Source organism: Haplochromis burtoni, unplaced genomic scaffold (assembly GCF_018398535.1).
Source record: "Haplochromis burtoni strain Fernald_Lab_line unplaced genomic scaffold, NCSU_Asbu1 Contig_161, whole genome shotgun sequence".
Classification (NCBI taxonomy): domain Eukaryota; kingdom Metazoa; phylum Chordata; class Actinopteri; order Cichliformes; family Cichlidae; genus Haplochromis; species Haplochromis burtoni.
This window is the reverse complement of record NW_024582522.1, coordinates 23,630-51,369: the sequence shown is the minus strand read 5'-3', so window position 1 is coordinate 51,369 and position 27,740 is coordinate 23,630. Positions and strand designations below refer to the sequence as shown.

At 40.1% G+C, this 27,740-nt stretch overlaps 1 protein-coding gene across 8 annotated transcripts in view; it reads left to right on the top strand.

Moving 5' to 3' along the window:
* Positions 1–559: 559 nt before the first annotated feature.
* Positions 560–27,740, top strand: part of LOC102301160 (LIM domain only protein 7) — a 32,261-nt gene continuing 5,080 nt past the window's right edge. For 4 of the 8 annotated variants that reach the window (XM_014336930.2, XM_014336923.2, XM_042225126.1 and 1 more), the window contains exons 1-20: positions 565–688; positions 861–948; positions 4,854–4,924; positions 5,362–5,431; positions 7,437–7,543; positions 8,110–8,140; positions 11,754–11,867; positions 11,949–12,102; positions 12,751–12,898; positions 17,280–17,339; positions 18,065–18,233; positions 18,966–19,102; positions 20,105–20,285; positions 20,486–21,082; positions 21,755–22,069; positions 23,548–23,662; positions 24,318–24,479; positions 24,570–24,748; positions 24,848–24,911; positions 25,031–25,090. In XM_014336930.2, the coding sequence (XP_014192416.1) occupies positions 880–948; positions 4,854–4,924; positions 5,362–5,431; positions 7,437–7,543; positions 8,110–8,140; positions 11,754–11,867; positions 11,949–12,102; positions 12,751–12,898; positions 17,280–17,339; positions 18,065–18,233; positions 18,966–19,102; positions 20,105–20,285; positions 20,486–21,082; positions 21,755–22,069; positions 23,548–23,662; positions 24,318–24,479; positions 24,570–24,748; positions 24,848–24,911; positions 25,031–25,090 (2,803 nt within the window). In that variant the 5' untranslated portion in view covers positions 565–688; positions 861–879. Of the gene's footprint in view, positions 748–860; positions 949–4,853; positions 4,925–5,361; positions 5,432–7,436; positions 7,544–8,109; positions 8,141–11,753; positions 11,868–11,948; positions 12,103–12,750; positions 12,899–17,279; positions 17,340–18,064; positions 18,234–18,965; positions 19,103–20,104; positions 20,286–20,485; positions 21,083–21,754; positions 22,070–23,547; positions 23,663–24,317; positions 24,480–24,569; positions 24,749–24,847; positions 24,912–25,030; positions 25,091–27,367; positions 27,404–27,740 lie in introns of all 8 variants that reach the window. The other 4 variants (XM_014336925.2, XM_014336926.2, XM_042225125.1 and 1 more) reach the window with 4 other exon arrangements.

Genomic DNA, 27,740 nt, shown 5'->3' with positions numbered 1-27,740 from the left:
ATGAGAGACAGAATAAGCTCCAGCTCGAGCTGCCGGGGTAGTAAGGATATGGATGGATGGATGTAGACATGGATGTAGTTACATCTGAGGGGTTAAATTATAGACTCTCAGTGGTGTCACTGACATGCAACTAAAATAAGGACCAATACAAAGTGAGAATTCAATGGGGTGCTTTTATACTTTAAACACAGTTCATTTCATTTTGATATCTTAGGCCAAGAGAGATATATATTCTCCATCAGAACTGCATCACTATGATCACACTGGGAAATGAATTCCACCTAGAAAGCTTGATATGTAAAAAAAAATAAGACATTATACTCTGCTGTATACGCTAAAAAAAACTGCCTTGTTTAATGTATTTATCTATCTTTATCTACTTTTTGTTATTATTTAGGCTCTTCAGTATTTGAAATGTTAAAACCTCATCTCTTGGTGGTGCAGTGCAGCCGCTGGCCAGCAGGGGGATGAAGGGTCTACGCTCCCCTCCTCGGCTCATCTTTGGTTTCGCTTCAAACTTTGCCTGAAAGTTTTTTAGTGGGCGGAGACCTTCCGCTACACTTCATCCAATAAGCGGAACCTGTCAGTGATGGGCTCCGGGGTGGCAGGAGTACGGACGGTCCGGTGTTAAACTGGGTGTCAATTAGCGGAAGACTTTCACCGGTGAGCAGCCAAGCCACAGCGTAAGGTGACCAAACAGGCAGAAATTATTACTGTGCCTTTTCTTAAAGTATCACTTGGATGTGGGTGTGTGCTGATACTACTGACCTTATTTGATAGGCTTGCTGCAGGTTCGTGGCTTCCGTGCTCCGTAATTAATGAATGTAACGAATTCTCGCCTCTTTTTGCCCTCTCGTTAGAGTTGTTCAGAAGACTAAGATGGAGTGGCGTCAGCAGACCAGTGTGAGCAGTGCAGACGCATTCAACGAGGCCAAACGCTGGATTGAGGTAGTTGCAGGTTCAGTTCTTCACTCTTTCCTCTCCCTTTATTTACTTCTAAGACGTGCTTCTCTTCACTTATTGCAGACAATTAATTACAAGCAATTAAGAAGGTTTGGTGTCGCTTTATTTTAACCCGCTGTGAAGGCAGGAAATCTAACGTTAACCAGAAGCAGCCATGCAAAAGCACTTGTGCATAATTTGTATCGTTGAAACTCACTATAAACTCATACACCTTTAAACTGACTGAGGCTCTGTGCTCTCAAACATCAAGTGTGGCATCTTTTGCATACTTAATCTTTCGTTTCAAAGGCAAACTATGCCTTGATAAGACTCAGGGGTTTTTTATGACCCTTACCTATCTGAGAAGTCTGTTTGCTCAGAAAGTATTTGACTGCAGGTCTCTGGGCTTCAGAGGTAAATTCAAATACAGAAAAGGCATATAAATCGTTAATATTTAAAAGAAGCTGGAAAATAATAATGTGCACACTTTACTTGAGGTTTGTTTAGTATCAGTGTGCTTATATTATATAAGGCATGGGTTAAATTTGCTAAATGTAACACTTTGCATGCTACCCTGGCATGTGGTGTAGGCAGGCAGGCTTTGCCTTGCATGCATTGTGGAGGATGTGGTTTGAGTGTGGTGCATTTTCTAGGTTATTTCAGGCTGCTCCTGTCCAAACTAGAAACTGTGATCCTTAAATCATAACCGATGGCTACAACTTGTAGACGGTGGGCACTGGATGTCGACCAACTCTAAATGGGACCATTAATGTCACTTGTGTCCGAGCAGATCATTGTGAGAATTTTGTGCAGGGGTCTCTTGGCAGAAAGCCCGTGCCAGTTTTGCACGTCTATTTTCCTGCACTGACGGATGAAAGAACGGGTGAACTGTGATGAGGCATGTATGTGTTAGACGGGAGTATAGCGAGGCCTGCTGCTCGCAAACAAGTAAATGCACCGTTCCTTGAGCCAGATCACAATGGGAACGTGTTGGCACTAATATCTCCAGCTACAGGTTGGGGGATAATAAGCTTCCGTATATTCAAGCATCCAAACTGTTTTATCATTGGCACAGAACTGGCAGCAACATCATGTAAGTGTTTGCTGTACTCCAGGAGAAATTATAATGAATTGGGCTATTTGATATGACGTCATAGTTTCTTGGAGAAGCAGAAGATTCCCCCTCCTGCTGTCCAGCATGTATTCTCCTCATTTATAGTAACACCATCATCCCTTCATTAATATGAAACATATTGACTGTAATTCAGGTTTTTTATTTTTTAACAAATCTTGTTTGACCAGTGAATATTTGGCATTTTTGAAAAATTCCTGCTTTATTTCCTGATAGCAACTTGCTGTGGATTAATTGGCAGATCATTGCAGCTCTTAATAATACATTATTTTAAAGACTACATGTAATGATGCTTGTTTTTCTCCCACCCAGGGTCATTTGATCCTTTTTTGGCTGGGAGACACTCTATTTAGACAAATGAAGCAATCTGGCGAGGTTTGCGAGTTGCACACGGATAAAATTCATTTAATTTGTGGTTTCTCGGGGACTATTGTTCATTAAAATGACCACGTTACGTGTTTGATGCTGTAGAACAGACGGCATGCCACGGCACAGCCGCATTGTGTGTTATTGTGTTAACCTTGCGCTGCATTGTTTGTCTGATTCCACTGAGACGCATTCGCTCTGTACCCAGTGCCCGATTCTACTAAAAATGAATTGTAATTGTGGATTCCTGGGGGGACTAATTAGTGAGAAGAATAGCCTTTTGGGGCCCCGTGTTAGTTATGGAGCCGAACCTTAATAGTCCCATTTTTATGTCCTCATTACAAAACCCCGCTTGCCTTGTTCTTGCTCCTGCCATGTCAAATCATTTCCATAGGTTATGCTATATTTGTTGTTCAGAGCAAAAACAACTTTTGAGTGGTTGTGTGAATGCTTGTTTACATACATTTTATGGCTGCTTTTCTCTGTAGATGTATTGTAATTATTTGTTTTTATGTGGCAGCTGGAGAATATTTCAGCTGCTCTTACCCAAGTCACTTAATTTACTCTTATAGTTGACAGCAACAACTACAAGAGGTAGTGTGTATATTTTTGTCTTTTTAATTAACTTCAACTGAAACTATGGCTTCCTAATGTTTTTCGCATAGTTGTTTTTGACACCAAGTGGTGTGTGTATACACTCACTGGCCACTTTATTAACTACAACTTGCTATACTGGTATAACTTGCTTGCAAAATATTTAATTCTTCTTGGCATGGATTAAATAAGGAGCTGGAAACATCTCCCAGAGATTTTGCTCCGATCACACGGTTTCTTGATTGGACTCTGCTGTTCCTGCACATCCCAAACGTGCTCTAATGGTCTGAGATCTGGTAACTGCCAAGGTCATTTGAGTAAAGTGAGCTTATGATCATGTTAAATAAACCAGCTTGAGATGATTTGAGTTTTTGACATCGTGTTTTATCCTGCTGGAAGCAGCCATCAGATAATGGGCACATGATGGACACAAAGGGATGGACAATGGTCAGCAAGAATACTCAGGTAGGCTGTGGTGTTTGAATGATGTTCAACTGGTATCAAGCAGCCCAAAGTGTGCCAAGAAAATATCCCCCAAACCTTTAAACCATTACCACCAGCCTAAACTGTTAATACAAAGCATACCTTCTGCTTACCTTGATGGCGGTAGCCAGCAGTCATTTGAGAGACTGTTTCCATCCTATCGGCTTGAAGCAGCCTAGCTGGCCATCTCCAGCTGACCTGTGATATCAACAGGGTGTTTTTACCCAGAGATCTGCTGCTCAATGGAGATTTTGTTTTTCAGACCATTCTCTGTAAAGCATAGAGGTGCTTGTTCATTATTTAGGCACCAATTAGTCGTTACCACAGCAACTGCTAATTCTTCCTGAGGTCCACCGGAAGATCTGGTGGGATTTTCCGCAGTTCTTGAAACACTCAGAGCTCCGTCTGGCTGCGTCAACCATGTCAGCTTTCTTACACATTCTGATGATTGGTTTGAACTTAAGTCTTCTTGACCTTGTCTGAATGCCTAAATGCACAGAGTTGCTGCCATGTGATTGGGTGATTAGAATATTTGTGATGGCTAAAATAATGGGTGACTGTATAAAGGGCAAATATCATCTTTAATAGTTGAACTCTGCAAGCACTTTAACATACTTTAATCATTAATGTGCTGGTTTACACCAGTTTATACAGACAGTGGTGGATATATGGTGTTGGTGTCAGTACTGTAGAAGTATGTGGTACTATTTTAAGCATGTTGGAACCTTTTTAAAATGTAGCATGAATTATATACAGTCATACGTATTCATACAGTCATGCTTATTTCTGTTACTTACTGGTTTTGAACACTTGTTCCAAACCTGAATGTCACTGCCTAATAGTCTGTGGGTCCATTGTGGAGTGCCAAAAAAGCTCTGATTGAGATTGACGTGAGCTGGAAAAGACCTCTGAAAGTGTGTCATCCAGCAGTAATCCATTAGCAGCGCATGTGAAGCTGAGCTGCCGTGAATCAAGCTTTTTCCAGTATATTTGGACTGGTGTGGTGCTATAGCCGGTTCTGGTCAAAACGACATACCAGTCGGTCCTGTGTGCCTTTTTTTTTTTTTCTCTCTTTTCTTTTTTCCAGTGTTTTCGGTCCATTTTATTGTTCATTCTTTCTAGTAAAGGCGCACTGCCAAAACAACAAGAAACAAACAAAAGGAGTCTGAAAATGAAGTTGTACACGCCACACTGCAGCCTATATTTTTCATTTTGTTGGACCTCCAGCTGTGTTTTTAATTGCACTCTTGTTAACTTCAACTTTTCCCAAAAAAAAGTCATTAAGCAAAGAAACGCAAATAATTGACTTTTTTTTTTTCTCTCCTCCCCTCTTTAGGAAGTGACTGGAAAGTCGTTTGGATGCAGTGACTTCCGGGCCGCATTAGAGAACGGAGTCCTGCTTTGCGAGTAAGTAATGATGCTCAAACTTTAAGTGTTTTGCAGTTTTACTTTGGTCAAACTTTTATCTGTAAGAATTAATTTGAAAGATAATTATCATGCAGACCTATCATTAGTGAGTGTATGCAGGCTGATTTGCCAGCTTGCCTTCAGCAGCCTTGAAACAATTTTTTTTAAAAACAGTAGCATCCAAAACTGCAGTCTGGAGGTTGCTGAGTAAGCAAAGATAAACACTTATAAATTAACAAGTGCAGACGCACAAATCTGATGTTTGCTGGTTAACCCAGAAGTTGATTTTAGGATGATGGCTTAAAAAAGAAAAAGTTGTGGTTCTTTATCTAAAATGCCGTCTGCCAATGGAAGTCAAAATTAGGACTGTTTACCAGTTCTTATCTTTTGTGGCTGGAATATTTTGTAATCTGTTTGCTAATTGTCTTCACTCGCAGCCTAATTAATCAGTTGAAACCCGGAATAATCAAGAGGGTGAACAGGCTGTCTACTCCAATCGCTGGTCTGGTGAGTTTACACTTCAGCTGTATGACGTCTGCATAATCAGAGTATGCAAGAAAACAAAAAAGACACCTGTTGGCCAGGAAGTGTTGAAACATTGTGTGGTTTCCTGTTGCAGGCACAAGGAGACAGTGTTGTTGTAGTCTGACTAAAGATGAACGTGCATTTCAACCAACTGCAAAGTTTCAGCTTGTTTTTATTGGGCACTGATGCAAATGAAGATTTTTATTTTGGCTTCAGGCTGTTTCTCAATAGCTTCATACAAGTATAATTGCCAAAACAGCCCAAAGCAAGACCAGGAAAAGATCGATTTCAGGCTCCCAACAGGGCCCAATAGATGGAGCCCAGCGGTGGATGCACTGGTGGTGATGGCGGGGTGGGAGAGGGAGATGCAGCAGAGGTTCGGCTCTTACTTTCACAACCTAAAGAGCAATACTCGAGCTTTTGTTTGTTTTTAATCTGATAACTTCAAATTAAAAATCAACATCAACACCTATCAAGAAATTCTTTGAATAACACAATAAATATCCTCTGTCCGGCCTTTGAAGCTTTGGCATTATTTATAGTGAATTTTCAGTCTTTATTATATTTTGTTACATGGGAGTTGGAATTGTTACATGCTAAAGTGCAGTAAGCCAATCTGCTGAAGTTTACATTTTTACAAACACTGAGGCCCAGTTCGATGTTAGTGTCCTATTTTTGTGTTTAACATGAGCGCTTTTCATGTGTTAATGTGTAAGGATGGAGAATGTGATCACCTTGCATATTTATCAGCTCAGAATAAAAGCTATATAATCCGCCTTTGTAGCTCCAACTCTGTGCCATCAGGCTGTCAGCCAGTCACAACACAAACACTTACTATACGTTACACACTGATCAATGGTAAATCATTTCTCGTATTATAAGTGGTCACACTCAAGCAGTCAGATGTCTCACATTTGGATCTTGGAGATGATTAGAGTATGAAATTCAGGTTGAAATTACTTTAAAATCTGAAAACAGCTCTAAATGTATTTGTAGATGGTTTGTTCTGAACATTTCATCTTAACATGTCAAACACTTGAAAAAGGAACAAATTTAGAGTACTGGTCTCGATGTATGTTTCTCCCCTGAAATATCTTTAAATCAGTTGGTGGGTCAACCCAGAACCAAAGGGTTTATAGGGTCTTGCCTGCTAGGACAGATCCAAAAAATGATAAAGATCAGATTCAGACTGGACCAGGCCTGAACTGAGATATTTATGTGTTTGCCTTTTCTGATCCTTTATATTTAAGACTTGGAAAACTGCAGTTTTGTGCCTCCTATATTTTGTCGCTGTGAGATTATTACTGAATGATTAGAATTTAAAAATCAGGTGTAAAATTACAGTCCAATGAATGTGCATTTCTCAGACCCTGCTGTAGACAAACATTTTCAAATTGCCTTGTGGTGCAAGAAAGGTACAAGACCTGAACTGAAAATGAGTGGAAAGAAAACCTTTGAAAGACAGGAAAACAAGAACTTTACAAGTGACAAGAAAGTCCTGGAAGCAAAATGTAAAGAAATGAGTGGTTTCTCAATACTTTGAACCGTACTGAACTACTTCAAAAATGATAATGGTGACCTTTAGGAGTAGCTGTACTAACACTGACAGACGACTAGATAGGATATGTTAAGCTAATCTAAATAGATCTGTTTGCAGCTCTAGAGTTGTGCTTGGCTGTAATCCTGCCTGCTGTAGTGGTTGAACAGAGCAAGTATGATTTCTAAACAAATGGGTTACTTATTAGATAATATCTACTGAGTGTTTCTTGACAGATGAATAGATGATTAATGATGAATCAGAATTGATTGTAGGTTGTACTCCAAGCTGTTCTCACTTGGAGAATTGTTTGGATGAGGTGGATTTTAACTGTTTGAGGCTGGAGTTGGTCATTACTAGTTTATCAGAACAAACATCAACTGTTTCTCTAGTTTTTCATGCTTTGTTTTTTTTTTTTTTTTCTTTTTCTCATCTGTTCTGATATTTCAGGATAATGTGAATGTTTTCCTGAAAGCCTGCGAGAAACTGGGACTAAATGAATCCCAGCTGTTTCATCCAGGTGACCTGCAGGACATCTCCACTCGTGTGACACTCAGGTGAAGTTGCATGAACACATACCGCTGCACCTGGACCTTTAACTCTAACTTTATTGCAATTGCACAGTGATACTTTGTACAATAGTACAGTGAAATAGTTGTACGGTCCCACATCGGTGCTATAAAAGCAAGAAAATCAAAAGAAATGGCATATACAGAATAAAATAAAAAAATACAGTATGAGCAGAACCACTGTGTACTGGCAAAATACACGAGGGCCTAATGTTTTCTGCGTAGGTTATAGTTACCACTGACTGAGTTTTCAGTGTGTGTATTTAAAAAGATAAAAGTGAACGTGCTGCTTTGCATTAATAAATGTCTGCACTTTCACTAACAAGCTGCTCCTTTATATGAGCTGATGGCCTGTTCTCCATAAAACCTGATAAGTTGCTGATTAGTGAGGATTGCAAATGAGAAGGCTTAAGATGTCACTGTAACTTTTTTTTCCTTCACAGTTATCTCATTCACCGGGACTTTTCAGTGACGCAATCGAAATGTAAATTGTACCAGCAGATGTTTGGCTCTTTTGTTTAAGTACTTATTTCTGTCTTGAAATTTTATTTTAGGCGTGACGAAGGCAACAGACGACTCAAAAATGTAAGTCATTATTCTCTTGTTGGGGTGTCTTTTCCTTTCTTGGTAAATGAGTTGGATATAAAGCCATAAAGGGAGCAGTATCCATCAATATATTAGCTTGAACTACTGATGCTGAAGACTTGTCCAGAAGTATGACAAATAAGGTGGCCTTGAGGAGGGGCTGCTGAGCTTGCTGAGGTTGAGGCAAATCCCAGGAGCCTGGTGTTAAAGCCCTCATAGAGTTTAGAGTGATGGAAATATAAGAATACATAAGTGGCAGAGGCCGTCTGGAAACTCCCATCTTAACTGCCTCAAGTCTGTGTGTGGAACTGAGTGATGCACATGGACGTGTGAAGCCTCATTTAAATCGCACAGTAGCTGTGAACTTTAACCCCGGACGGAGGGTTTTGTTTTTTCCTCCAGACTACAGTCACTGATGTAGCCTTCTTTTTATTTCTATGTTTTTAGTTAATTATTCTTTCAAATGAACCACTTGGGGTGAATTTAGGCCAATTGGAACAGTTTACCAAAACAATGCAGCACACCAGCATGAACTGTTGCACTCCATTTAATTAAGATAAAAATGTTAATAAAATACAATACAAAATACACTTGGTCTTTTATATAATCCATCAGATCTTTTCTTTAAAGTTCTCATTTTGTTTTTGTGAGTACATTCAAAAAAATTGTATGACTTAAGAAAAATATTTAAATAATATTTATTTAGATGAGATTCAGATTTGTGATAAATTAGCCCGATTCAAGGATTTCTCTTGCAGAATAATGTTAACATCAGGGTTTATGTACATTAGGGTAGGTTTTTTTTTTTTTTTTTATTAATCCAACCTTCTGTTAATTTTCATCTACTTTCCCCTTTTTATAAGGACTTTTTGAAAAGCCAAGAGTAATTATGGGTTTCTTGCTTTATTAAATAAAATGGAATCATGCATGGCTAATATAGGATTAACCTGTGATCTGTTGCAAGCAGTGAAGTAATTTCCTTGGCATGAGAGAGAACTGGAGAGAAAGAAACGCATTTTATCCTAATTAAGTTTGACATAAGCCCCGAATGCTTGTTTACGCTCTGCTTGTACAAATTAGGGGAAAATAAAACTAATTGCAGCTATAATGGTGCCAACAGTCTAATATGACAAACAGAAATGCTTACTTTTGAAAAAGGGATTATTATAGTGAGTCGTGGAACATCGTTTTACTTGGAAAATCGAAGTAGCTTGGTTGGTGCACCTTGATGCTGACACTGATGGCTGAAATTCAGAAGTGAAACTAGTGATTTCTTCAAAGGAAAAATTGATTCTTACACATGGCAAAAAAACTGAATGCAGTTCAGAGGTGCATATTTCAATTCTTCATTTTCCTCCTCTTCATTATCATCATCTTTTTCTTCCTCTCACTGCACTGCTTTAAAGAAATAAAGGCACATTCGATCATCACAGTTTTGAGCAAAGTCAGTTAAATTTCAGCTAGGAAGCATAAACTGTCATCAAACAGGTTCAGGCAACAACAAGAGAACCAATTAACCGGGAGTGGTGTTACAGGTGGGGGCTGTAGACCACTGCTCGCTGCGTTTATCCCTCCTGACTGAGTTTCCTGTAGTTTAGCTCTCTGCTAGTGTCCTTGACATTACTGGTAGCCCACGATGGACCTGCAGCTCATTCAGGCTGTGCTGTCACAAGAAGGTTTGCTGTTTTTTAACAGTGTGGAGGAGATCACAGGAGACGGTGGTTTTTCACCAGGAGAGCTAGACGGGGCCATAGAAGGGCATCAATCCAAGTTGCTTTATGTGAGGAGGAAGAAATTGCAGAAAATGACAGCTAGCGGGCAGCTCATGAGCACGTTTCTGACCAAACTGTCAGAATTGGACTCCATCAGAATGGCATGAGGGCCTGATGGTAGGACCTGAACTGGCAGTTCTTTCAGTGGCATCCCCTTTTACATTTGCTACAGCATCACCGGACTCTTCCACGTGGTTCAGAAGAGAGGGGTCTTAACAACACTTGGAAATAGAGCAGGGCGATATGGCCAAAAATATTTATCACGATATATATTTGAAAATTTGCGATAACGATATAACTGACGATATAATTGATGCGAGACAAAATACAACTCCACAACATTACTAGCGCAAAAAGACAACCTTCCATTTATTTTCACTTAAACAAGAAGCTGGTTTTTATGTACATTAAAGCTTTATAAAAATGTAACAGTGCAAATGCAAATTCCTTGCTGAAAGTTTAACCAAAAGGCATTTCCAGTAGAAATGGGCTGACATATCCTGAGCATAACCATGTATAATATCCACTGAAGTTAAAAAGAGGTGCTTTGCAACATTAAACTGCAGTGTGCAGTACGTATTTTTCGGACCATAAGGTGCACGGGATTATAAGGCACATTAAGCGAAACAAAGCAGTCAGATAAATCAAACTTTATTAAACTCATTCTTCTTGCTTCCTCCACTTCTGTACCATTGATTCATTAATGTTGAATTCTCTGGCAGCTGCTCTATTCCCATGTTGTTGCAGTATATTAATGACTAACCTCGTATTGTGGATGGATTATCTCAGTTGTTCTCCTGACTGAAGTTTGGTCCGTTTACAGCATCCTGCCATGCGATTGCATTTGTCTCTAACAGGAACCTTAACGTTAACTTTTATAAGTGGAAAAGTGTTAGTGTTCGTCCTCCAGCTTCACTGTTTATGTTATGCTAACATAGCTGTGTCGCTAGCGATCACGTAGCACATAATTATATACCAGCTAGCCCAACTTCAGTAACCCTACAAACGTCACTGCTGTTTAGTTTCCTGTCTTCATTTATGTTGGAAGTGATAGCAGAGCTGTACGTTTGAATTTTTTCAGAAATCTCTCAGTCAGAACATGCTATATCATGCTTAGGTAACTAGCGAAACTAGCGAGCTAACTTCCGCTAGCTTCCTGCTAACTTCTAACTCCGTTAAATGTAATAAATTTTGTTTTCATGGATGCCTGGAAGTTAAACTTCATAGTTACACCTGGTAAAGCAGCAATGCTGATCGTTTTATTAAAGATGAAAGAATTTAGACAGTTTTTAACTCTCAGTGATGCTGCAGTGTTCGTTTGACCTGAAGCATACGGAGTTTAGGACCCAGATTACTCCCAGATTTAAGAGCATCTTAGTCCGACAAATACGACAATAACGACGGCCGCTTGCATGTTCTGCAAAAAATGTGCTTTGTCGTGTATCTGACGGACAAACACCAAACCAGTTCCACATCACTGAAGTTGCACCATTTTTACAAACCAATTCTGGTTCATCTGTTTCACTCAACAATCGGCCATGTGCGTATGAAAACAAAGGCACTGCGCATGCGCGTTTTACTCATATTCTATCGCGATATTTCATTTTCCTATCGTTGCCTAACATTATACCGGTATTACCGTGAACGGTATAATATGGCCCAGCCCTACTTGGAAAGTTGTCTTGTTGGTGTTGTTGTATCTGTAGTACGCCTGTTGTTCTCTTAATTTGTTTTGAGCAGTGTGGTGTCTTTTCTTCTTTTCTTTTTTTTTTTTTTTCTTTAAGTAAGGAAGTAGGTTGGTGTGTTTGGTCATATTTGTAATTCTGTCTATTCTTTCTCAGGTTCTGATAACAATTTACTGGTTGGGTCGCAAGGCTCACCTGGACACATTGTACAATGGCCCTCAGCTTAATTTGAAGGCTTTTGAGGGCCTGTTGGGGCTGGCCTTGTCCAAGGTAATTTTTTATTTTTCTCTTTAAGTATTTAAAGATTGTATTACTTTATTTTTATACTTCTGTTAACCCTTCCTACTCCAGGCTCTAGATGAGGGTGGTGTACCTGTGAAAGACAGCAGCGATAGTTTGTGCCAAAATCCAGAAGAGGAATGTCAGTACAAAAATTACAGGCGGGGCAACTCTGCAGACAGCACCGACTCCTTTAACTCCCAGGCCCTGCACCCGAATGTTGAAGGTACATTTGTGATACAATGACTGGGGTGTGAAGGAATCTGTTTGGTTTCTGCTAAATATTTTGACACAGCACTGCAATTTGTGGAAAGATTATGGAGATTATAGCTGATGATGGCATTTTTTTCCCCTTTATTGCTGTCTTTTGTTTTTGAAATGTAACTCTGCTCATTAATTTTACACTAACTGCTTTTGAAACTCTTGCAAAAGTGAAACTTTTTTTTTTTATCCTTGTAAGATCAGCCTGAAACTGCTAAAGTGACAGAAATGTACCCCAAAAATGTGTTTTCACAAACTTATGTCATTTTGGTGGATCAGCAAAATTCTGACCTGCTGCTCTTTTATTCAAGTTTTTTTTTTTTTTTTTGGTCTGCAAGTGTTGATGTCAGGCTCAGTGCATGTCAGTGATGGATTCTGCACTCTGGTGTGATAACTGTGTGTGTGATGGGAGAGGTTAAATACTTGCCCTGATACTCCCTAAAGGCTTGACTGTGTGAAGGCTCAGTCATCTAGGAAAGGTTTTTTTCTGATGTGCAACCTTCCTTGTATTTTGATGAGGTTTAGTTCAGCTTTTGTCTTTCATACATGTTTTATTTTCCCCCCATTTAAATGTATATTTTTGGGGTAATTTTCGTGTCTCTGTGATATCTAGGTTTTGGAGGCGACGCAGAAGCTGAGCAGGTATTCAAGATGGAAAACAAGCAGGTGACAGCTCATCAAAACAAAGGCTATGTCCCACCACTCAGACGAAAACAAGGACCAGAGGAGAATGGAAGTGGCTTCGTGAGTCAGTTTACCAGGTGCTCCAGACGTTTCTGTGACCAAATAAAAATTCCTCACAAACTGCTGCCTAACTTACCCGTAGGCGACCTTTCAAAAAAATAGCTTTTATATTTCTAACTTCTTGCTTATTTTATGTGTGATATGAAGACGAGTGCATAATGTAAATGATTAAAAGAATAACATACTGCTGTCTTTATATGAAGCTGGAGTTCGGATTCCTTAAATATGAGCCCGAGTTCAGTCAGTGGAATACAGTTGGGTTGTTTTTCTCTCAGGCTCGGTTTGGATTGAATTTCACACTTGTCAGAACTGTTAAAGGCTGCTTGGTTTCCGACAGTTTGGAGTTTCTAATTTGCAGCTGAGTGCTTTTTCCTTCGCACTAAACCCTAATCCAAATCAATTAACAATATGAACAATGTCTGCATCCATTCATGGGCACAGCCATCACAAGTAGTCACTTTGGTATGACACAAACAAGGTGGTTATTGTTTTCAAGGTATTTAAGCTGTTCTTTGCCTGCTAGACTTTTTTTAAAACGTCACTGTCAAGACTAATTGCCTATTTTATTTTTTTTAAGTGTCTGTTACAACTTAAATTATTCTTCTAAGGATTATTTTTGAGCTTGGATATTGTCACTTTTTTAAATTCCTTGTCAGTAAAGATCAGCTGGGTTCTCGAGTTTCACACTTGCTAGTGATTTTACTCACTTATCTTTTTAATGAACAAAGTGTAGCAGTGGCTGAGTGCTCGTGTGAGATGAGCACCAGACTTGGTAACACGTCACCACAAAGGGTCAGTTGGCAAGTGAACCTCTGCGTTCTCATGATAGCAGTTCCCAAACTATCAACACGGGTCATTTGCTATAAATTCTGATCCAATTTTTCTATGAGTAAATTACATTTTGTAGTCTTTGACAAGAGTGTTGGTTTAAATCATTGATGTGCAGTGACTTTTACAGAAGGGCAAGCAGAGATGATGTCATACATGTTAATCTGAAAGTGCTGGTGGAGCCAGCACCTGTTCAGTTTGCCTGTTTTATTAAATCAGACATGGCAGGAGCCATGTTGCCCCTCCATTAGCATTGCATTGCTTGCTAAAGAAGTGATTAAAATGATCTTTTATTGGATGCTGGTCAAGGGTATCAGTAAGAGCGAATTTATCATACGTGCTTGTTTACTTGCTAATGCTAGCTGTTTCCACACAACAGGCAAATGGTAGCTGATCTCAAAAGCAACGAAAGCAGAGCCGCAGGCAGCTTGTCCTCAATTTGCAAAAAACAAGAAAAAGCTGTTTGTTTCCCTGCTCAGTCCACTGTTAACAGGACACAGACGCACCCATAGACTAAAGACATGTTATAGATTTCATGGAAATTGAAGGCAAGTGGAGTTGTTCCCCCTCCAGATACTTTAGCCAACTGTGGCGACAAGATGGCAGTAATATAAAGATGGAAGCAACTGGATGAAAGGTTTTGACAGAGTGCTGCTTGAGGTAAAAGGAGATTGCTTTCACTTGGTTTTAACTGATGCGTGGTGTTTTTGTTAGAACTCGCAGGGAAAGCACCGTTTGCTTTGCTTGCCCTGATGGAACCTCTGTGCTTGAAACTATGTTCTTGTGCTAATTCATAGACTTGCCCTCTGTATTCTGCATTTGAAAGGCTCAGTTGTAGCACTTGGGTTATCACCATGTTGGCTATTAAAAGCCATGGTTGTCTATAAAGCGTATAGTTAATGGATGTTTTATACATGCATCACACAGCCTCTGCTAATAGGTACGAAGTAACTGACAAAAGTTTGCTTTATAGCATCCACTCTTTGAGAAGTTTTGCAACTAAGTTTTGAGGAGTGAAATTCTCCAAACTGGTTGACTTGTTTTTAATAAGACCTCAACAGTACAGTTGTCACAAAGGGAGACATCCTCTATAAAGGCCTACTCTGTTTAAGGCTGTCTTTAAAAAAATAAAATAAAAATGTTTTAATGCTTTGTATCTTATTTTATTTAACATAAGCAATACCCTAAAATAAGCTAATAGGCCTCTCTGGCTTTTTATTAGCACTGTTATTGTGGCATATTTAAGCTTAGGGTTTAAAATCTCACAATCTAACTACAGCACATGTGCTCACAGTTTGCCAGACACCAAAAGTTTGAATGCTTCAAAAAAGAATCACTAAAGCTGATGAAGATTTGAATGGGTACATGAAGCTGAAGATCAGGAATTTTTCATAGCAAGCAAATGGTTTAGTTTTAGTTCAGGTTTGTCTCCATTTATGTCCATAGTGATAGCAGAGCCATATGTTTTAGTTTTCCAGAAATCTCACAGTGAGAACGCAGGATATCATCTTTACATGGAAACTAGGAAGCTAACTTCAAACTCCATTAAATGTCATGAATCCACTCTGATACTTACTTTGAAACTGAGCGAATTTAGGACATCTTTAAGTCTCAGTGGTGCTGCAGTGTTTGAGCTTAGGAACCAAGAAGAGTTTTGTCACTGAAAAGAGAGAAATCGCTAATGACGTCAGACTTGAGAGGTCGATGGGCACGGACCCATCTTTGGAGTCAGGCTCACTCCAGGAACTGTAGTTTTAAACATTATTTTTGACTCCACTGGTTGCTGCTTGCCAGTCCTTTTTTTTTTTTTTTTTTTTTTTTTTTTTTCCCCCCTGAAACTAAATATGGATGCAAATGCTCTGCTTTACTATTTACTCAGCCACAATAAAAAGCATGTTCTAACAATATCCTCAAGAACTAAAGAGTGATTTGCTTTCAGGCATTAATCAAATGTTTGCTTGGTAACATTTGGAGTCGCTTCCATTCAAGCTCATTCCAGCTGATTTATCTATGATCACTATTGGCTGTGGCTAAACGTAGATTTGGATATATCACTGTTTACTGCAGCACTGCAGATGCCCCTCCGTCTCCTCAATGCCACTTCACTATCTGTTCTCCTGAGTGTGCCACTGAAGAGCTTTTCCTGCAAGCTCTATGTGAGGAAGACTCGGAGGATGATTATACTGAGGCAGACCCAGTGCTAGACGACTTGCATTTTAGACGAATGCAGCAGACACTTCATCAGACATCTGCCAATCTGCATTATGACCGCTTCTTACCCCAATATTGGACGCCTGAAGAGGAGGTTCGTGTACGCAGGATCTACCTTGGCTCCCAAAGACGTCCCTGGTATCATAAAATGCAGCGCCTGAGGTCTGTCTCTTTTTATCATTCAAAGCAGTGTTAACAAAGAAATATGCTTAAAACTAATACAAAACAATGGTAAAATTGCAGTATTGTACTACTTAAAGCTGGAAATAATTCATGGATTGCTTTGCAAAGCAGAAATAAAATAATGGCTGCCTTTACTGGCTTGAGCTTAGTTTTTACTTACATTAAACTCTAACATGAAGATGTGATGCTAAAATAACCAAAAGTGTGATGCAGCGGTGGATTTATATGGCAGCTGTAGCAAACTAAATATTAGTTTGCTAAGCACAAGGAATTAGCTAGCAGTAGCTTGCAAGAATAATAATGTAATTTAAAGCTGATCTATGATCTTGCAGTGTACATTTTTTTTTTTTAATCCCGTTTTTAATCCTTCATTGTAAGAGCTGTGTCTATAAGGTCTGCTGCTAATTGTGTTGCACACATTTCATATATTTGCTGTTCTTTTCTTTGACTGTAGCCGTAAAGCCTTGGCTTTTGCAGAAGAGTTTGACGTCGACTTCGTATCTGGAGAGCCCCAGAAGCCTGAACACAAGCCTGAACTTTTGCAGCTGTCCTGAAGAGCCGTACATAACAAGCACACGATCATAACAATCCTAACCACAAACTGGATTGAAGCCTTTCCACACATTTACAAATATCCAACTAATGAGAAGATGTTAAAACATGCTCTGTTTTCTCATTTATTGTATGAAATTATCAAGATCATTGTTTTGGTTTTTTTAAAACCACCCAAATGTTGTATCTGCCACATTGCTGAGTGATGCATTTGTTAGTTTGTTCACATTCTTTATAACATGAGCTGTGCCTTCAATTTTTTTTTTTCTTTCAGTTTACTGTGTGAATGTCATCGCTTTTGAAAAATAAAGTATGATGCCACAGGTCAAGAAACTGCGTGGAGTATTTTATATGCAGTACAAAAACATTTTGTCTGGTGTGTGTTAGTGTGTGTGAGATGGGTTTGAGTGGCTGTGGTCTTGAAGTCGTGTGTATTACAAAAACATGGTCTCATTCATACAGCACCTCTTTGTGTTTTGTGGTCTAACCTCTTATCCTGACCACTTTTTTTTTTTTTTAATTTATATTATGCAGCATGTTGCTGGATGCTTTATCAAACCAGGTCCACTACATGTAGGCACACAATGTTCATCAGTCTTCATGTCTGTTTCTCTGGTTCTTTAGAGCCAGTCAAACCCAGGTCAAGCCTGAGAGACCAGTTCAGGTCAATCCTGGCTGGATTTGGTAAGTTCCAAAGTTTTAAACATAAAATCGTAGCAAAAATGTCTGAGGCCGCTTTGACGTGACTGCTTTATTGCTGCTTCATCCAGGTATGCTTTTCTTTGAATTCAGGTTGTAAAGAACCAAAATAATGCCACCAGAATAGTTTCCCTTTTCATGAAGGTGGAGCGTGTGGTGCACATCACCTCTATTAATTTTCTGGGCACAGGCTTGACAGTGGAATTTATGACAGGACTGTTTGTAATCAGTCTTGGTTCCTCCCATCAGATTATGTCATTGTTTTGATAGACCACCTTCTAAATGCTGCTGTAAGTTATTTGAATGTCATGTATGACATCCTCTGTTGCCCAGAGCAGTGTTATTACCTGTTATGAGTCATGACTGTTGTGTTATCCAGACAGCAACATCTGTTACATTTCTTTTTCAATACTTTTGCATTGCTTGACTGGCATGCTACATTCGTGCTCGCACTTCGCTGAGGATTCTGTCGTTTCATTGCAGAATGTGCTGCTACAGCTGGCAGAACTGCACCCTGTTGTGTATACATGTGTAAGCATGTGCTGTGTGTGTGTGTGTGCGTGTGCATGCAAGCAATGTGGCTGTTATCATGCATACCCTGCTACGTGGTGCTCAGAAGTGTCACTTTCATGCAATATGAAGCTGCAGTGTAATCATATAATGTCATCCATCATTGTTTAAGTGCCTTGCCTCCCGTGTGTCTGAACCAGGAGCAAATCTCTCAGTGACATCCCCATGGTGTACCCTGTGCGAAAGGCTCCTGATGCAAACACTACTCATGATGAAAGTCAGGACACCGGATTGACAAGACTGTGGAATCAAGACAACAGAAGGAAGTGTAGCGTTGCTGCCAAGGATGCCGAAGCTCAGTGGCAGGATGTAAGTTCATGCATAAATGCTGACACAGCAATATTTTTCACAGTCCGTTTGGTGTTTTGAAGCTTTTGAGCATTTTTGTCATCAGATGGTAATTGTAGATCTTCACATTTTGCTTTTTCTGCACATTTAAATGACTCCTCTTTCGTATTGTTATAAGTTGAAATTTAAAGCTTATTTTTGACATTTCATATTACAAATTCAAGATTCGCTAAATTAGACACTTGTTGTAAGAGAATGGCAAATGGAGTAAGAATATTGACAGCAGCTCCTGAGTTGGGAAGGTCCTCGGGTACTAAGGAGAAACCTGAGAGGTAAGAAGGTGGGGCATGACATTAATAGAATAAATAAATAAAAAAAACAGCCTGTAGAGCAGTAATAGAATAAAAATCAACTTTATTTTCATTGGACACGTTACAAGTGCAAGGCAACGAAATGCAGTTTGCATCCATCTAGAAAGTGGTTTTAGCAATAATATGGCCGTCTTGCTCCTGAAATTTGGATAAATCATCTCTTAAAAAGTGGAAAATAGTTGAATGTTTAGAGATCAAAAAACTCAGTGTGTTAAGAGCATATCTGAATATACTCATGCTGGTTAATAGTAGTTTACAAATACAGTACCTAAGTCAAGAATGCAGATGTGGTCTAAATTGAAGTGGCTTTTTGGGGGGGGGGTACTTTTTGATAAGTACACAGGCAGTGGTGTAGTTGGTTGATGTTGTGCATTTCTTTCAGGACTTGAAAAAGTGGAAAACCCGTCGTAGGAGCACAAAGTCTGAACTTCGAACTAAATCACAAGACAGAGAGCATGTAATGGATAAGATGATCAACGGGTCTGTGACAACTATTGAGAAGAATGAAGCAAAACTAAAGTATGTTTGTGCTACAATTGTTTTTAAAAAGAATAAATTCTTAAATATTTTTGAACAATGCCTAATGTACAGCTATTTGCAGTGGCATGAAAGAATTTTTTTACTCTTTATTCATTTATCTTTGGCTTATTTGTTTCAGATCATCGATCAGATAATAATAATATTAGACAAAGATGACCTGAATGAACACAAAAGGTTTTTTAATAATTTAATTTATTAAGGGCAGAAAGCTATCATAACAAAGCTGGCCCTGTGTGGAAAAAGTAAATCATGAATTGTGATTAATCGCATTTATTTCAGAAAGCAGATTTCAGTTTCACTGAACTGGGCTGTTGCTGCTTCAGGACATGGATGACTTGCTGTAATTGATAGAACCATGAATTCTGCTCTCTACCAGAAGATCCTGAAGCAGGATGTCCGACCATCAGAACTCAAAACCACTTGGGTTATGCAGCAGGACAGTGATCCAGACATACCAGCAAGTCCACCTCTGAATGGCTCAAAAAACCAAAACAAACCATGAAGCTTTAGGAGTGGCCTAGTCAAAGTTCATTCTTAAATAATATTAAACAGGACAAAAATCCTCCAGTGTGACTGAATGAAACTTATTTTGCAAAGATGAGTGGGCAGCAATGTGAAGGACCCTTTGCCAGTTATCACAAATACTTTATTGCAGCTCTTGCTGTCAAGGGCGGAACAACCAGTTAATAGATTTAGGGGGCAACTACTTTTTTCCACACAGAGCCAAGTAGGCTTGGATAACTTTTCATTTAACCTTAATTCATTTTATTCATACTCTGCTTATATTTGTCTTATATTAATATTTGTTTGATATGAAACATTTCACATATGCAAGAAATCAAGAGGTCAAATACAGTTTCACAGCACTGTACCTTTTTATAACTGTATATATACTCGTGAATTGTGATGCCTGTCCTTCCTTCATGTTTTCTGCTACCTGTAATCCTTTGGTTACTCTTCCCCTGCATATTAATACCCCAGATACCAGCAGTCACCTTGGACCAGGAACACAGCGCCTCGTCCTTACTCAACAACTTCTCCATCAAAATCAAGCTCTGATCTCCGGCCACATACTCGAGCTCTGCTGGCCCGCAGCTATGCCACCGAGGCACCTTTCAGCCCCACGGTTCCTCTTAGCTCCCAGAGCTCAACCCATGCTCAAGTAGGTTTACAATATTGAGTTTTACCTCCCTGATGTTAATGAGCACCACACACTGTTTTAATAATGGGATTAAAAATGCTTATGATTTTAAAAAATTTCTTGAGTACAGCTGAGTTGTGAAAAGTGTTATAACCTATTAGGTGTTTTTATTATATTGCCAGATGGCATAACTGTTCTCATTGTTGGCCCTTTCCTCTCAGGGTGGAGCAGTGGTTGTCCCTGATGGAAAAGTCTTGGGAGAGGAGATCCACTTTGCCTCCACGGCTTTAGATGAAGCAAGAGTTGGCATGCCTTCTCTAGGCTTTCCTGTGATCTCTCAAACCCAAGTGAAATCCCAGAGCAGCACAGCTCCTTTCCAGTCCACCTGTGAACTTTCCCAGCCACAAAATGGCCTTACAAACCAAATCTCCACTCATTTTACAGCTTTACAGCTGAACGAGACCACAAATTCTAAAAGCAACAAAAGTCCCACTTTATCCATGTCTAGTGAACAAAAAGCATTTTTTTATGTTCATCCGGAGCTTAAAACTGCTGGTGAGGATTTATCGCATCAGAACGACAACTCTCAGGAAGACGGACAGAAGTCCTCTTGGCAAGCAGCAGCAGAGCAAAGCACGGCCCCGCAGACTCCAGGCGTCTACAAGTTCTTGCCCAGAACTGTTTCCTGGTCTGGCTCAGCCAGCCTTCCCCGTGGTTACCGTCGGTCTGAGGGCTCATCCCGTCTCTCTTCTGCTATCACAGCCAGACCCTTTGGGACCAAGCAGTCCAGAGTGTCATCACTGCCCAGGATGTACAATGTGAGTTCACTGGTTGCTGCGTCTGTGGCCCTGTTGCTCTTTAAAAAGATTGGTTTTATCACACCGTATCCATTTAACTGCATTAATCCAGCCTAACACCCATCTTCCTCCTCAGCTGACTCAGTTTAAATATTAACAATGTCACTGTCAAACCTGCAATTCATTCAGGTTTTTGATCAAGCTTAAAAACCATGTTTGGGCAATTATAAGAGCTGAAAATGCTTATGGTGATGAACATGGATGCCAGGAAACCTTGGGTCTAAATCCAAACTTAAAAAAAAAGTGTTATTTAATTTTTTGCTTAACAGAAAAACATGTCGTTCTGACATTATTTTACAGTCAGCCTGTTATTTTTCTGGCTAAATTGAATTTTAGTGTCTGAGGTGGTGTACAGGGATTTGTTAAGACAGCCTAATAAGCTTAAGTAAGTTGGTGTAATGAGAGCATTGTGTATGTATGTGTGTGTCTGTCTGTGCACACTGTTTGAGCTAACTTGTTACCTTTTGTTTTGATTGCCTTCCTCATTAATAAAAGAAGTGCTGCTGCACTGCGGAGTTCATTCCCAGATTACACATTTCTCACGAATCTGCTGGTTTTACACATTTTTAAGGCCCTACTTTAACATTTCAGCGCTGCAGATTCTGAGCACATCTTGTTTTTCTTCATCTCCAGGTAGATGACAATCAGGGTGTGCTGCTGAACAGTGAGAGAGAGGATTCTCCATCTTCACCATCTCTGAAAAGACAGACTGCGACCGCCCAGCTGAGCGGTCCGTATCAGACCAACCAGGGGAAGCAGACTGGTGCAGGACAGGAAGAGCAAGTGACTAGCTCCAATCTTTCCAGCCAGACCTCCTTTCAGAGCAGTGGCTATTACTATCGACCCTCCATTCAAAGCCAGATACTGCCTCAACCTTATTCAAATCTGCAGTCTCGTCAAAATAGAGGCTTGACCTTCTCAGCTGATGGAAGCACAGATCTTCCAAAGGTATGCTGGAGTATTTTTGAACTTGTAAGATCATATCAAATCAATGGCATTTATGTGATTACCCACTGCTCTGTAGAAAAAATGAATGAAACAAACTCCTATAAAAGTTTGCTGCCCTATGGCCAAGTCTCACTTGGAAATGAGATTTAAATCTCAAACTTTTCACCTGGATAAATAAAGGATGAGGAGAATGATAATATAAAATCAGATTTAAACTGACTGGATCTGGACCAGTTCTAGAGCTGCTGCCATTTTCAAATCACTCCCTCAACGTCACTTTCTGACCCCCTGCAGTTATTGTGTAGTTACACTATGGACCCCAGACTTGTGCAGAGAGCAAACATCAGCTTCTGTATCGAATGTACTTGACTTTCATGAACCTGGGCTACAGTGAAAGCTAACAGCAGTTTTCAGTGGAAAAATCCAGTTTCCACTCTCAAAGTGCATTAGTTCAGGGGCCTGACCAGCTGCATGTGTGCGGCTCTTTTGTTTCTTTGGTTTTCTTTTTGTTGTTGTTTTTGTTTTGTTTTTTCACTGTCCCAGAGCTAGAGCATTGACAGTCTGCTCCTGGGGGTTTCCTCAATCTTTGTCCAAGTTGGAAGGTCACAATTTTACACTAGACAATGAAGCCAATGCAGAAACATCTTAAACCTGCATTACATGTGAAAGCCACCAGGTGGCAAAAGCTGTGGTTGCAGAAAGACTTTTGGTCCTATAGATGTCTGGGAAAGCGGCTTTCTGTCTTTACCTCTGTAAACAGTTTCCTGCGGAGTTTTTGACCCAAAATTAGTTTGACTTATTTTGGGTCGTCTTGGGAGGAAAAAAATGTTTAAAAATTGAGAATTATCTGTGGTATGATTATTGGCTAATGACTTGTTTGACAGGTTGCACACATGTGCACTTTCCTCTTTGCATCTATCCAAAAAACAACGGTGAGACTGCTCATCCCAAGGCTTTAAAATGGGGCTTGATGGGATGTAGGGAACAGCCATGATGGCTACACCCGTCTTTTATATCATGAAATTAGACACTTGGAGAGGGATCGTAAGGTGTAATGAATGATTGTTCTCATTAAATAAGCTCAGTGACGACCAGAAAAGTAACATTTTGGAATATTGGGAAATGTTTATTTTCAGACATTTTGACTTGTAGACTGGTGTCATTTATATCATTAGATAAGGTTAAATGGTGTTGTCATGACAACTTCTAAGGTCACCCCCCCTTACTTTTTATTTTTATTTTTTTTATTTTTTATTTTTTTTAATTACCATTCACTACAGTGTTTCAAACTTAAAGCAGCATTAATATGGCATTTCTGACCGTAACTGGTCATTCAGTTTATCCCTTCCTTACTATATTTGTGTAGCGGGCCACTCAAGTCTCTAATTTCCACTAGGAAGCATTCGACATTGGATCACACGGTGTCACCTTTACACGTACGTGTGTGTGTGTGTGTGTGTGTGTGTGTGTATTTCCAGGTGGATCACAGTGACATGAGAGTGAGCCTTACTCTTAAACCCAACAGTCTAGCTGACTTTGGTTTCCATACTCACTGGGACTCGACGGGGGCGAGAGTTAAGCTCATTCAGCCCGGTAAGACTCTTGTTAAATGTAACTCTGGAGTGCTGAAGTTTTGTCACAAGAACAGAACGTTACATTTAGCATCTTTGTGTGAGACAGGAACAAGTCAGTGACAGATGTTTTCTTTTTTGCTTTTTATAGAGGAAATTTGCTCTCACAGGTTAGCGCTTAGAGAATAAAACGGTAACAGATGACACTGACAGTTCAGGTCACAGACTAAAAAGGCATCAAATTTGTTAGTGGGTCGATTTTTGTTATGAGGGAAATTGTATGCAGCAGAAGGGGAAGAGTGCAGAATTTCAAAGCTATTTTTTATTCTGGTGGAGGGGGAGAGATGTCAAAACGGCTACATTTTGATTATGTTTTCTGAACATGGTAATTATGTATACGGTTACTTGTAGGGAAGAGAAAATTTAACCTAGGAGTTTTACAGTATTTGAGGGCTTCTGAGCATCAAACTACCAAAGTGATTTAAAACGCAACCATGAATAATGAATTGGACATGAGAGAGGTGTCACTTACTCGCTGCTTAGTGGCCCACTTTCAGATAGGAACAGTTCCTACTGTGTTTCTCACTTCATGCTAAGCAAATAATTTCTGAATTGGCACTTTCGTTTTTTCATGTTATGCCATACTCGTTTTCATCTTTCTTCATTTCTTCCCTCAGGCAGTCCAGCCGAGCTCTGCCAGCTGCGTGTCGACGACGAGATCGTGGCCGTCGATGGAGCTGCGGTGGCACACATGAACTACGACCAGTGGAGGGATAAAATGTCATCTGCCCTGCAAACCGGCAGTTTGACCATGGACATTCGGCGCTATGGCAACAAGGGTAGGATATTGAGTAAAAGCGGCTCTGTTTTACCACTTCCTGAAATTATTAGCGTGGTCTTAGAGTTGATGGCTAGTTGTTTTTAATTAGATTGGAGCACCGGCGAGGGGACTCATCACAGCCAGCCAGGCCAGAGCAGGGTGACCCTCAATCTGACTGCTGCTTCTTCGCCTGTCCTGATAGGGTGCCCTGATCACCATGCCAACAGTGCTGCCTTTCCAGACACACAAGTCACACAGGGGTTCAAAAGCAATGGGCACACAGACAACGTGAGCACTATTTTAGCAGCTATCACGGCAATTTAAAAAAAAAAATGATCAAAGCTCTTCTTATAGTTTGTGGTGTCTTTTTTTTTTTCACCTGCATAGGTGATGCAGGGTAAAGTCATGGGTGGAGAACTTTGTGAGACAGATGGGACAACCAGAAATAAAGGTAACACCAAGCATAAAGTGTGTAATCGCAGTGATATTTAAAAAAAACACTTCCTCTAAAAATAACTCGGGTGTAATATGTGTAATTTCTCACTTTGTCCACCCTTCCTCTTCATGTAGATTGTAGTACTATTATTAGAAAAAATCAGAAAAGGAGGGCAGAATTTTTCAGGCAGCAAGGTAAAATGGCAGTTTGAACTTCATGTGAAGCGGCTTCGGTGGCTGGTGCTTGGCTTGGTTTGAATTGTCATTAGAATTAAATACGCATTTTTAGTATGCTTGGTTTTTGTTTTTTTTTGGTTTTTAAAGAATATTTAGGAGATGCTAATTATAAGGAATCAAAAGATGCATGGTGATTAGCTGATTGCCTTTTACTAGATAACCACTGTGATAACATCAGTCTATTACTTTATAGCAGTGCTTTAATCAGAGCAGCGTAACCACAAATTACACCAAAGTAAATCAGCTATTAAAGGATTTCTATAAATTGCTGTTCGTTGTACAGTTTGTTCATGAAAAATCGCAGAAGAACTGAGGGCAGGGGCGCAGACTGTACTGCTTTTCACAGTGATTGGCCAATTTTAACCAAACAGCCACAGAGATACGGCACTGATCATGTCCAAAATATAGAGACCACAATAAATATAAGCCTATATTAAGATGATCTCCTCTCATTTCTCAGTTTTTGCATTGATTTCCTCTTAGTTCCTATCAGGTGCAGGAAGGGGTCAGGAATTTGAGGCATTTAACAAAATGACAATGATGCAGCTTTGCAGCCATCATCTTGAAGTCATTGCAGATGAATAGTTATGTAACAGGTTTTCCAGGACCGCATAAAGTCCTGTGGAAAGCCCCATGATTCAGTAGCTTAGAATCATCTTAAGCAGCAAAAACTTGAATTCATCGTTTTGGGGATGATATTGGTCTCTCAAATCATTGTGGATGAACATTGGTTCAGTTCACTTAAGTATGAAGGCATTCGTTTATGCAGAGGTCCCTCAAGGTCTGACCACAGCCTCTCAATCAAGTTAAGATCTGGACTTTGACCGGGCCTTTGCAACACTTCTTTGGCCGTGGTCTCATATTTGACTCTAGAAGAGTTGAGTGAACTCGTTGACTGCGAGGTGCTCAGCTCCCGTGGTTGAAAAACAAGACCAGCACGCCATCCTTCTGTGCTGATGTGCTTGTGTTTTCATGCGTTTGGTTTTCACCAAATGTTACACTGTGCATTGTTGCCAGACATCTCCACTTTGGTCTTGTCTGTCCAAAAGACATTGTTCCACAAATCGTGCGCTTTGTTCAGATGCAGCTTTGCAAACCTTTGGAAGCTGTGCTCTTAGAGAGGAGAGCATTTCTCCTGGCAGCTCCTGTAGAGTCTGAAGATGCATCTCTTGGGCTTTTTGCATTTTCTCGGAGCATTGCACGGTCTGACCTTGGGGTGAATTCACTGGGATGTTCACTTCTGGGAAAATGATGGCATTGTGTTAGCACACTTCAGTGCTCCAGACCTGCAAACTGCCAAAACTTCTGCTTCTGTAAAGGTGCTCACACGTGCTGGTTATCCGTCAAACAAGTGCAGTTGATCACCAACATCTGCTGCTGCTGACCTTTTCCTAGTTTTTTTATAGGTCTGTATGTAGTCCTATGAAAGTTTTTAAACTTTTTTTTTAACCCCCCCCCTTTCATATAACTATGTGATGTCTGTTTTTTTTCAAGCTTACCATGATATTTTATGGCAGCTTCTATACTTTAATCATATACCAAAGGTAAATGGTAAATGGCCTGCATTTGTATAGCGCTTTACTCAGTCCTTAAGGACCCCAAAGCGCTTTGCACTACATTCAGTCATTCACCCATTCACACACACATTCACACACTGGTGACAGCAAGCTACATTGTAGCTACAGCTGCCCTGGGGCGCACTGACAGAGGCGAGGCTGCCGGACACTGGCGCCACCAGGCCCTCTGACCACCACCAGTAGGCAAACACGGGGTTAGTATCTTGCCCAAAGATATTTGTCATGCAGCCAGGAGGCAGCCTGGGATCAAACCACCGACCTTCTGGTCAGTGGCTGACCTGCTCTGCCACCTGAGCTACAGCCACCCATGGTACATCATGATGGTTCTTTTAAATATATCGAGAGTACTTCCTCACTCATATGTCCCTTCAGCAACCTGCAACCTCTCTCCTGGCTCCTCTCTCCTTGAGATGCATTTTGGAAATTAAGGCATCCCTAAATAATGACACACTGGAATTGATTTCCAGGTTACAGACAGGAGGCGGAGGAGATGAGGAGGCACAAAACAGAGAAATGAGAAGAGCCCACTGTGTGCAACGGTTCTTTATGTTGTTTTCATTGTTTGATCAGTAACTTTCTGGCACGAAGACTGATATCCTCTGCTGTCCTTTGTGGTTGTTGATGATTCTGTGTGTCCTACGATGGCTTTTCTCTTCAGGCTGTGCAGGATTCAGCTCGTGGGTGTACTTATGTGGTAAATATTTGCACTGTGTGTAGCTGCTGTTGCGATGCTAAAGACCCACTGTGTGTCATGCTGCATCATCAAGCAAACACAGCAAATTTGTGCTTGCTTTACCGCACACTGTGATACCTTTCTTGCATTTACAAGTTCTTGAGGCTTTGTTCTGCAGCTTCTTTTTCAGAATTTGCAGTGCGGCATCTTTAGCTGGGGATACATTAGCAGAATAGTGTGCTGAATTTTGATAAACTGTCAGCATGTTGGCCCTGATCATTGGAGAGTGATGATCCTGAATGAGTGGTGAGAAGTGTTTAATTCAGTCCTACTGGTAAGTCTTCAGTGACTGGTTTGG